Raw genomic sequence first — 12,282 nt, forward strand, 5'->3', positions numbered from 1 at the left:
TATAGCACATTAGTATACAAGACCTTTGTGTTTTTAAATTTTTTTAATATAATATATTATTTTACCATTAATTTGTCTCGTGCATTGTACAAGTACACTTTAGCATATAGAAAATTATCAAATTAAGGAACTGAACACAAATGATTAATGTATTGAACTAAAGGTTGAATTCTTTGAACAATGCTTGAGTTTGATCCTTGACAGAAACAATGTTGACAAAACTTTACTTATTTCCCGATTAAGTCATATTAATTTAAGATGAAGCTTTAGTACATCGGTACAAAATCAAAACATTAAAATAATTATCAATCCCATAGTTTATTTTTTAATATAATATATAAATAATTTGTCTATGTTTTCTTTATAATTCATATAGATTAAAAATAATAATTTTTATCAATGTGAACATTTTTAATAAACATTTTGATTTGAATATGTTTTTAGTTTCTCAAATTTGAAATACATATTTTTTTAGTTCTTCAAATTTACAATTTACATTTTCATTCACTATAAAATTAAAAAATATTGTTTTGATCCCTCAAATTTAACATGAATTTTTAATCTAGAAAAAATGATTATTTTAATTTTTCTTAATTTGCCATTATCTATTATGAATTAATGAGTAAAATAATAATTTTAAAAAAAAATTACAGGAATTCAGAAAAAGTTAATAGACCAAGATAATAATTTTAAATATTTTAAGAATTAAAACACAAATTTTGAATTTAAGAAAATAAAGAAATATGTATATATCAAATATTGAAATTAAAAGCATAATTAAACTTTTTTTTAATAAACTCAATAAAAAAAATTATTTAAACATTGTTGTGACACCTAACAAATAACAATGATTGAATGAGGTTCAGTGGGGTAGGTAGACTCAAGAAATGAAAACAAGATTGAATAGTTGACTCTAAGGTCGAAAGACTCTCCGGTGCATTATATTACAAATTTGTTTAATTGGTATTTTAGCATTTGTATTGTAAGCGTTAAAATATTTATTATATATAAAAATAAATTTATAACAATTATGCATAGAAATAAATATTATATTTTAATATATAAATTATATTAATTTAAAATTTATATCAATAAATAATTTATATTTAATAGAAATCATTTATATTTTAATACAAAATTATTTTTAATTATTAATAATTTATTTTAAAATTATTAAATTTAATTTAAAAATAAATATAATAAATAAAAATTAAAATAGATGAGAAATTCAATTTTTTTTTTATAAAAATCCTATCATTAAAAAAATACTTAGAAAACACTCTTAAAAATCCTTTGATGTTAAATAACTATTCATATTCATATTAATCATAGAATTTAAGTACAGCAACTCATTTGTTAAATTCTATGATCAATAGGTAATTTACAAATATCTTTCTAAATAGATTTTATATAATTCAAATCATGCTGCCGATGTGAGCTTGTTAATATATTTTTTTAATTAATGTCAATTAAATTTGCAGTAGAAAAATGTGAAAACACTTAAATGAATGAGGTAGGTAGACATGTGAAGGGTAAAAAAATTACGGTACAACGTAGAAGATTGAATGTAAGATATCAATGTCACTTTTGAATCCAATGTCAAAAGACTCATAGGTGAATTCTATTACGAATGTGCTTCATGTATTGCAACACAACGTACCCCGCCCACTGTGTTTGTTTTCATGTCTTAGAAAGTTGATATTTAAAATACTAGATCCAACTTATATTCATATGGAAGTGATATTATTGTTTAGGATAGAGTAATAAATGAGAAGCAAATGCAGAAGAAGGTGAAATGAATCGAGGGGCAGGTGTTTATTTAGGTGAAAGAGTGATAGCATGCAGCAGTTGAAATTTGAAGATGAAAAGAAATAATTAATTATAGTATATAGGTTTGAATAAGAAAGAGTGGTTATGGGCTATGGGAGTGATGATTTAAATGGGCAGAGAGTAGAGAGTGAATTATTATGCGAAGAAAGAGAGGGAAAAGTTGCTTACACTTTTCTCCAACTTCCATGAATTGCCATGTGCCTTAACTTAGCTTACCACACTTACACAATTATATAAATAATACATATTTTAATTCCGCGCATGTTTCTCTCTCTCTATTCTCTAACACGCAAATATTCCATTTTCCTTAAAAGCATATATCATATGTTTTCTCTCATAAAAAGCTTAAATGTACAAAACAATACATTAAATAACTAAAACAATAAATATTATTTATTAAAGAAGCTAAGAGTTAAGAGAAGAGACGAGGATAGTAGTGGCCACATTACATATAGTTTGCTTTAATTTAATTAATGCTTTGTAAATTATTCTAACTAATCCAAGCAGTGAAAAGCGTTTGGTGTTTGGTGTTTGGTGTTTGGTGTTTGGTGTGTGCTTTTATTTATTATTCATCGTAACAAAGAAAAGCTTCCCAACCGAATATGCGTTTTTCAGATTGCTGCTTTATGGCTATGCTTCACTGCTTTTCTTGCACTATAATAAGTTTATTTTTCGCCATATATTAATATTATTAATTAAAAATATTCCACACTGGTGCACTGCTTATCTAGGAAATTACGACTTACTCCAACTCATGTTTTTTCTTCGTCTTCATGTACTAGGATAATTTTAATTTCTATAATTTTTTCTCGTCTTTTCAGTCATATATTTTTTTAAAAAAAATTATTTGTCTTTATATTTAAATTTTATTAAAAAATTTATAAAATATTGTTGCATAAAATTTACTTATTAATATCTCTGTTATTGAAAATATCATATTAAATCTAACTGATATTGCATAATTATCTTAATCTATCACTTTCATATATATTATTAGTGGCTTAATTAAAGAACTAAAATAAGACTTTTAAAAATTATAGAATTAAAAATAATATTTTTAAATTTAAGGAACCAACAAAATTTACTCCAAATCTAAAAGACTAAAAATGTATTTAATTCTATTTATTTAAATTTTTAGGCCTTATGGTACCTTATATATTATACAACTGTTGAGACTACTCGAAAACCAGGGAAATCGAAAGATGTACTTATGAAGCTAATCGAAAGATGGAGAAGGATGAACACCTATCTGGAACGTATTAGGAGTTGTATGTATTCGTGCTAGAAATATAGTCGAAAAGTTTGAAGCATACATAAAACTCCTCGAAAAATATTGAGATCAACTCCTGCCAATAATAGCTGATTCGAGATCGAAGACAATCATTTCGAGTTGAACAATGTTAGAGATTTGGTGAAGTTGTGTGGGTACTTATGATCATACAAAGACAGTAAGCGTCCAAGTCGAGAAGTTAGTATACGCGAAGAACGGTTATAAGAAGTTACACTTTAGAAGCCACATAATGAGCATAGTGGGTAGCGGTTATCTCATAGTGGCCTACGTGCACGAGCGTCTGAGTGAGTTAACCGTCATTGATTTACTCTATAAATTCAAGAAGCCTGCATTGTCACAAAGGTTGGAAATTTCATACTCACATTTCTGTAAGCACTCTCTGCCTGCGCATATGGCTTCCGTGCACGCATCTGCTGGGTACCAATTTCTTGACCACTTTTCTTTTGCTTTTTAGGAGTAGAATTAATATAGTTCTCTTAGTTATTTCTTTTAATCACGTAGTTATATCACTTTGATATTGTAATTCTGGAACATCATGCAAGTTGAAGTTGAACCATGATTTGTATTGGAAATATCCGTATTGTTCATTCTGTTCATATCATTATTTGCATGCATGAACGTTACTTATTGATAATTATTGACGAATATTTGGAAACAAGTAATTATTAAAATTATCCACTCCATTGTTTGTCCTCAGTCTAACATACCTAAATTGAAACACTCCGTGTGCTAGTTCGAATAAAAAAGATCCATAAACAAATTCCACCGTAAACAACAACACCTTTGTGTTTTTAAATTATATTTTGTTTCTTACAAATATATTATTTCACCATTAATGGAAGTGTGGTGTTGTGGGGGCAACTTCACAGCAAGCATGTAGTAACCTAGAGTGCCTATAAATTAACGACAAGGCTCACAAGAAAATCCACGAAGTGAGCCAAAGAGTGGAAAAATATATAGTTAAGGTGAGAAAAGAATGGGTGTTTTCACTTGTGAAGTCGAGCACGTTTCCCCCATCTCCGCTGCAAAATTTTACAAAGCCATTGTTGAAGATGGTGGCACTGTGTGGCCAAAAGCATTACCAAAAATGATTAAGAGCTTTGAAATCATTGAAGGAGATGGAGGGCCAGGAAGCATTAGGAAGCTTACTATTGCTGAAGGTAAATGCTAATTAATTAAGATAGATAAGACTCTCTCTAAGCACTAGCTAGCTTAGGTGCTGGTGTCATTCTGCAATCTGCATTCATGTTAATCTATCTCTACCATGAGCTTATGCTAATAAATTTGTTTATAAGCATCTATATGATCAAAATACCGGACTCGTGATTTCAAGTATTTCGGTAGTTTTTTTTTTTTTTTTTTTAACTAGAAACTAAAGTTTGATTTTTTAACATAGATCATGACAGATCTTAAGTGTTGTTCAGAGGTGTGATTGTTCTAAGTCCATGATAAAACAGATACAATATATATATATATAATTGTGAGATAATTTTTTATATATAAAAAATCTATATATACTATATAAATAAAAACAGTTCAGATCTTTTAATTGTTAACAGGTTACTATTTTAACTCGAGTATTACAGGGTATTCGACGAGCCAAATAGACGCGATTGACAAAGAAAAGTTTGAGTTGAAGTATAGTGTGATTGAAGGAAGTACATTGGGGAAGCAATTGGAGAAGATTTGTAATGAATTCAAAGTGGTGGAAAGGAAAGATGGAGGATGCCTTGTGAAGAAGACAATGAAACACTATACCAAAGACAATGAAATATTTGATGAAGAATACTTGAAGTTTAACAAGGACAAAACACTTTTCTTCTTCAAGGCTATTGAGGATTTCCTTCTGGCTAATCCTGATTACAACTAAATCAGTGTTAATTAATTAAGTTCGTCATTTCCTGTTTTGCATGTCGTGTTGCTTTATTTCCAAATATTTAATGTTTCACCAAAGTAGTGTTAGGTATATGTGCTTAGTACATGGTACACTACTATTTTCCTTATTTTATATCTCGCATTGTATCAAAAGAAAAATTAAAAATTAAAAAATTATTTTAGTTTCTAATATAATATTAACTATTATATTTTAAACTATTCTTTCTATTTTAAAATAACTACCGTTTAAAATTTTTATACATTGATTAGAATATATATATATATATATATATATATATATATATATATTATAATTTACCCAATCTTAATGTATTTGTGTCACATAAAAGTAATGCATTTAGATAAACAAAGATTATTTTTATAAGATTATAATATATATATATATATATATATATATATATATATATATATTACATTAAAAATTAACAACATCATTATTTTTATAAAAAAATTAAAATATTGAAACTACAGCGAAAAGTATTCTTTGCTATACAATGAACAAGATAACTATTTATTTTATATAACTAAAATTTATAATATATTTTAATTATATGTTATTTTATAATTAAAAATAAATAATTTTAAACTTCTAAATTATATTTTATTTTATGATAAATAATTTATATATATTGTGATGCAATTTTTTTTATTAATCATAATTTTTAAAAATATTAAAATAAATATGAAAATAATATATTAAAGGAGATAAGAGGTTAAAAAATGTTAAAATAAATTAATAAGAAAAATGATACTATTGTTTCATTTTTTTTTATTAACACCAAATAATATAATGAGGCCAATTAACTTTGATAAGGATCAGACAGTGAGCTTCAATTATGGGCTTATATGCTTGCCGACTGTGATCCATATGCATAGATAATACAGCAGCAAAATCTAATCAGGAGTTTAAACCCCAAAGGTATTAATTATTTTTATTTATTATAAATTTAATTATATAAAATAAAAAATTTCATATATAATATACTGTACAAAATACTAATATATCAAATTATTAAATAATTTAATTCTTTCTCTCTCTCACAGACGCACACATGCGCGCGCACACACACACACACATATATATATATATAGACACACGTTCTCAAGGTAGTTTGGAGTGATTTAATCTTTATTTATTTTTTTACAAGAATTTTTGAATTTATCACAAGTGTACTATTAACGATAATTATTTAATAATAATAAAATAATTATTTCTATTTTATTATCTAATAAAAATATTAATAATGAATAAATAATAGTCATTAAAATATATACCAAAATTTATTATTAGCAACAACTATTCAATGATAATAAACTAATTATTTCTATTTTATTATTTAATAAAAATATTAATAGTTAATAAATAATAATTATTAAAAATATATTTATAAGAATAATTATTGAAAATGGTAAATAAAAAAAATAAGAATAACTTTTAATTCATTTCATTGAAAAAAAAACTTAAGTTTTACATCAACTTAAGATAAGATAATTAAATAGTATATAAGTGAAAAACAATCTTTACCTTGTAAGCTGGTTTTATAAGATTGAGTTGGACTTATAACTTATTATTCTAAGATAACATCAGACCACCCTGTTGAGCTTGGGAGAGCTTAAAAGAGTTTTGATGATCACAACATGAGAACAACAACTTGGAGCACAAAAACAAAGTCAAAGAAGTGTCAAGAAAATGCTATGAGTTGGAGCTATGTAATAGAACTTAGGATATAAATTGTTGTGAATATGTTTCTATAGTTTTGTGTGCTTAGTATGCTTTGTGCATAAGAAAATCTATATCTAAAACAAGTAGAGAGTATATGATGATGAGTTAAAAATATTGAAAAGTTATTTTGAGTCTTAAAATGAAGTTTTAAGAACTGACTCAAAATAATCGATTATTGTTAAATATAATCGATTATTTCAGCAGATAGGCTAAGTGGAATGCCTTGCTGTAATAATCGATTATTTGCCAAAATAATCGATTATCCCAGGAACAACTCTCTGGAATAATCGATTATCCAGCAAAATAATCGATTATATTGTTCTTGGTTGATTTCCAGAAAACCTGAAGAACAAAATAATCGATTATTCTTTAAAATAATCGATTATCTGTGTCTGAAACTTTTATAAATAGTTTGAACTTTGAGAAACTTCAGACATGAGTTGGAACTGATAATCAATTTGTGAAAAACGTTTTTGTGAGTCTTTGTGACATCTTGGAGAGTTTTCTTTGTGAAATCCAAGAGTGAAAACGTTTGTGAAAAGCTTTGGTAGAAGATCATCATCATCATATTCTTGAAAGGGGAAGATAAAGATTTGTTCAAGAATTCCAGGTGAATTCGTTCCTTTTATTCTTTGTGAATCTTTGTGGAAAATCTTGAGAAGGGTTTCTCAAGTAATAAGGTTTCTTGTAGTGGGTTCTACAAGGGGTGCTTTCTTGGGGTCAAGAAAGTGGTTATCTTTAGTATAGAAGTATATGCATGTGTGTTTGCTTGTAAACCTTCTTGATTAAAGATAGTGGAACAAATCTTAATCAGGTGTTGATTAAGGACTGGATGTAGGTCACATGTGGAGTGGTTATTGTTGAACCTCATTATGTTGTAATCAAGTGAGCACATTGCATTCATATTCTCATAACAAGTCTTTAGGAGGGCTTCGTTTGGAAATTCTGTCATAGAAAAGTTTTGATTGAAATTAAGATCCAAAATACTCTGATAAATTTTTAAAGGGTCATTGAATCCAATTCACCCCCCTCTTGGATTGTGCCATTCTTTTCTATCAATTGGTATCTAGAGCAAGGTTCTTGAGAGTTATTCAAGATTTCAAAAATGGCCAACAACAATCTACCCTATGGTGAGGGTGTGTCCATTCATAGACCTCCTGTTTTCAATGGTGAAAACTATGTCTATTGGAAAATTAGGATGAGAATTTTCGTTGAAGCTATTGATGTCGCTGTATGGGATGCTATTGAAAATGGACCCTATATCCCTATGAAAAAAGATGATGATGGTGAGCTTAAGGAAAAACATTGGAGTGAGTGGAGTGATGAGGAAAAGAAAAGAGCCCAACATGATAAGAGAGCTAAAAATATCATTACATCTGCATTGTCAATTGATGAATTTTTTAGAATTTCACAATGCTTGTCTGCTAAAGAAATGTGGGACACTTTGCAAGTCACTCATGAAGGAACAAGTGATGTAAAGAGATCAAGAAAGCATACTCTCATAAGAGAATATGAGCTGTTTAGAATGCAAAATGGTGAATCTATTTCTGATTTTCAAAAGAGATTTACACACTTGATAAATCACCTTGTTGACCTTGGCAGGAAATTTGAGAAGGAAGAACTGAATTTAAAAGTGCTGCAATGCTTGGACAGATCATGGCAAGCAAAGGTGACAGCCATTGAAGAATCAAAGGATTTGACCTCCTTGACATTAGCTACTCTCTTTGGGAAGTTGAGGGAGCATGAGCAAAAGCTGCACATATTTGATGAACATGAGCAGCAAGATAAGAAAGGTAAAGGAGTGTCATTGAAAGCCTTAAAATCTGCCAAAGGAAAAGAGGTGTGTGAAGAAACAAGCTCCGATGATTCCGAAACCGAGAACTTCAATCTGCTGGTAAAGAAGTTCAGAAAGTTCATGAGAAGAAAGAAGAATTCTCCCTTCAAATTCAACAAAAAGACAAACAAGAAAGAGGAAGCAAGCACATCCTCCTTTAATTGCTTTGAATGTGGAAAATCGGGACACATGAAAGCTGAGTGTCCAAATATCTTGAAGAAGCAACAAGAGGAGAAGAAGTTTAAGAAAAAAGGAAAAGGAAAAAGAGCCTATATTGCTTGGGAAGACAATGACTCAAGCACAACAAGTGAAGAATCTGAAAGTGAGGAGAACAACCTGTGTTTGATGGCTGGAACTGACCATGACACAATTGTAAGTGACTCTGACCTTGAATCAAATCCAGATTATGATCAGCTCCAAGAAGCTTTTGTACAAATTCATGAAGAGGCTGTCAAATTAGGTGCCTCAAATTTAAAGCTGAAAAACAAGCTGAAGTGGTATGAAAATGCTTTAATTAAAGCTGAACAAGAGCTTGAAGATTTGAAGCATGAGCATGAAAATCTTCAAACTATGTTTAACTTTAGTGAAGCTCACTCATCAAAAGATGGTTGTGAACATTGCAAAATTTTTGAAAAAGAAAATGCTGATTTAAAATCTACACTTGCAAGGTTCACTAATGGAAATGAAAACTTGAACATTCTTTTGGGAAAACAAAGAAACACTTTTGATAGGAGTGGACTTGGTTTTAACCAAAGTATGAGCATGCCATTTAAGTCAAAGAAAGTAGCTTTTGTGAAAAGTCAAAACTTTAGAAAATTCAAAAGCAACTTTTCTAGACAAACAACTAGTTTTTATTGCTGCAAAAGAGGACATGCAATTAGGAACTGCTATTCTAAGAAATATGGAGTTCCAAATGGAGAAATGATTTGGGTTGAGAAGAGTCAAAGGCTGAGAACTAACCTACAAGGACCCTCCACATGGGTACCTAAATTTTTCCTCTGAATTTTGTTGTAGGAATGCTTGAGGGCCAAAAATCTACTTTGGTATCTTGATAGTGGCTGCTCAAGGCATATGACTGGGGATCCTTCAAAATTCACAAATCTGAAACTGAAGAATGAAGGGTATGTTACCTATGGTGACAACAATAAGGGAAAAATTCTTGGCCATGGCAATGTTGGTAATCCCTCCTCTCAAACATTGATTGAAAATGTTTTGCTTGTTGATGGCTTGAAACATAATCTGCTGAGTATTAGTCAATTGAGTGATAAAGGTTTTAAAATTGAATTTGATGAAACATGTTGCTTGATATGTGATAAAAAGAGTAAAGAAATCAGATTCATTGGCAAAAGTATTGACAATATATACATGCTTGACTTAGAACACTCTATAACAATGTCAACACTAAGTGTCTAATAACTCAAGAAGAAAACATATGGCTTTGGCATAGGAGAGCTGCACATATTCACATGGACCATTTGAATAAATTGAGTAGGAAAGAATTAGTGGTTGGTCTATCTAAACTCAAGTTTGGAAAAGACAAACTATGTGATGCTTGTCAAAAGGGCAAGCAAGTGAAGGCTAGCTTTAAAAGCAAAAATCAGATTTCTACATCTAGACCTTTGCAATTAATTCACATGGATTTGTTTGGTCCTTCAAGAACAATGAGCTTAGGCAGAAACTACTATGGATTAGTAATTGTTGATGACTATTCTAGATACACATGGGTTATGTTTCTTGCAAATAAAAATGATGCTTTTAATGCCTTTAGAAAATTTGCCAAACTTGTTCAAAATGAGAAGTGCTCAAACATCACCTCTATAAGAAATGACCATGGAGGTGAGTTTCAAAACATGTTGTTTCAAAAATTCTGTGAGGAACATGGTATAAACCATAATTTCTCAGCACCTAGGACACCTCAACAAAATGGGGTTGTTGAGAGAAAGAATAGGTCCTTAGAAGAACTTGCTAGAACAATGTTGAATGAAACAAACTTGCCAAAATATTTTTGGGCTGATGCTGTTAACACTGCTTGTCATGTGTTAAACAAAGTTCTGATTCGGCCCATATTAAAGAAAATGCCCTATGAAATCTATAAAGGAAAGAAGCCTAATATTTCCTATTTTAGAGTGTTTGGATGTAAGTGCTATGTGCTGAACAATGGAAAAGAGCAACTTGGGAAGTTTGATGCAAAGGCTGATGAAGCAATATTTCTAGGATACTCTACAAATAGTAAGGCTTATAGAATTTATAATAAGAGAACTCTAGTTGTAGAAGAATCTGTCCATGTGGTATTTGATGAGTCAAACAAGCAAGAGACTAGGCAAACTGAAATTGAAGATTTGAATGAGTTGCTTGATCAATCCCTATTGGAGAATGGACCTAATGAAGTGCCTAAGGAGAGTGAACCACTTGAGAAAACAAAGGAAACATGTGAACAATTGCCTAAGGAATGGAAAACCACAAGAGACTTATCAATGGACAACATAATTGGAAGCATTGGTAAGGGTGTTTCAACTAGGAGTGCAATTAAAAATATTTGCAACACTATGACATTTGTGTCACAAGTTGAACCTAAGAACATTGATGAAGCACTTAAAGATGAACATTGGTTAATGGCTATGCAAGAGGAACTAAATCAGTTTGAAAGAAATGAAGTGTGGGATTTAGTGCCATTACCAAAAGATCATCCAATTATTGGAACCAAATGGGTTTTCAGAAATAAGCTTGATGAATCAGGAATAATTCTAAGAAATAAGGCAAGACTAGTGGCTAAGGGATATAATTAAGAAGAGGGAATTGACTATGATGAGACTTTTGCCCCTGTAGCAAGGATAGAAGCCATTAGATTACTTCTTGCTTATTCCTCTATAAAGAATTTCAAGCTCTATCAAATGGATATGAAAAGTGCTTTCCTCAATGGGTTTATACAAGAGGAAGTATATGTGGAACAGCCACCTGGCTTTGTGGATTTCAAGAATCCTAATCATGTGTACAAGATCAAAAAGGCACTCTATGGCTTGAAGCAAGCTCCTAGATCTTGGTATGATAGGCTGAGCAAATTTCTAATTGAAAGTGATTATGAAAGAGGAAAGGTGGATAATACATTGTTTGTCAAGAAATTTAAAAATGATACAATGTATGTACAAATATATGTGGATGATATTGTGTTTGGATCTACAAATATCTCTCTTTGTGAAGAATTTGCAAAAATAATGCAAGGAGAATTTGAAATGTCAATGATGGGAGAGCTTACATTCTTTTTAGGATTGCAAGTCAAACAAATGCATGATGGAATTTTCATAAGTCAAAGCAAGTATTGCAATGAACTTCTGAAAAAGTTTGGTATGGAAGGGTGTAAGGAGGCTGCCACACCAATATCAAACAATTGCAATCTTGACTTAGATGAGAAAGGAATTGTTGTTGATAATTCAAAGTATAAAGGCATTATAGGATCACTCTTGTACTTGACAGCAAGTAGGCCTGACATAATGTTTGTTGTGTGCCTATGTGCAAGATTCCAAGCTAATCCTAAAGAATCTCATATGAAAAGTGTGAAGAGAATCCTTAAGTATTTGAAAGGTACAACTAATGTTGGTTTGTGGTATCCAAAGGGAGTCTCACTAAGTCTGATAGGTTACTCAGATTCAGACTATGCTGGGTGTAGACTAGATAGAAAGAGCACAAGTGGAACTTGTCACTTGCTAGGTA

The 12,282-nt window shown here is 29.9% G+C and overlaps 1 protein-coding gene across 2 annotated transcripts; it reads left to right on the forward strand.

The window, feature by feature from the left end:
* The first annotated feature begins 4,029 nt into the window (after window positions 1-4,029).
* LOC145958444 (nodulin-13-like) lies at window positions 4,030-5,235 on the forward strand. Of its 2 annotated transcripts, none has more exons than XM_083075848.1 (2): window positions 4,030-4,281; window positions 4,681-5,235. In XM_083075848.1, the coding sequence occupies exons 1-2, from the start codon at window positions 4,098-4,100 to the stop codon at window positions 4,989-4,991; spliced, it is 495 nt and encodes a 164-aa protein (XP_082931974.1). In that variant the 5' UTR covers window positions 4,030-4,097; the 3' UTR covers window positions 4,992-5,235. The 2 variants fall into 2 exon arrangements, with proteins under 2 accessions (XP_082931974.1, XP_082931975.1); XM_083075849.1 differs by having other exon boundaries at window positions 4,039-4,281; window positions 4,708-5,235.
* Window positions 5,236-12,282: the final 7,047 nt, after the last annotated feature.

The sequence above is a fragment of the Cajanus cajan genome, chromosome 5 (assembly GCF_000230855.2).
Source record: "Cajanus cajan strain Asha chromosome 5, NIPB_CcT2T_4, whole genome shotgun sequence".
NCBI lineage: Eukaryota > Viridiplantae > Streptophyta > Magnoliopsida > Fabales > Fabaceae > Cajanus > Cajanus cajan.

Excerpts from the sequence above, each read along its gene's own strand:
- LOC145958444 (XM_083075848.1), top strand. The coding sequence starts at position 4,098 with ATGGGTGTTTTCACTTGTGAAGTCGAGCACGTTTCCCCCATCTCCGCT. Across the intron at positions 4,282-4,680 it reads GAAGCTTACTATTGCTGAAG|GTTACTATTTTAACTCGAGT; the intron begins GTAAATGCTAAT and ends AATTGTTAACAG.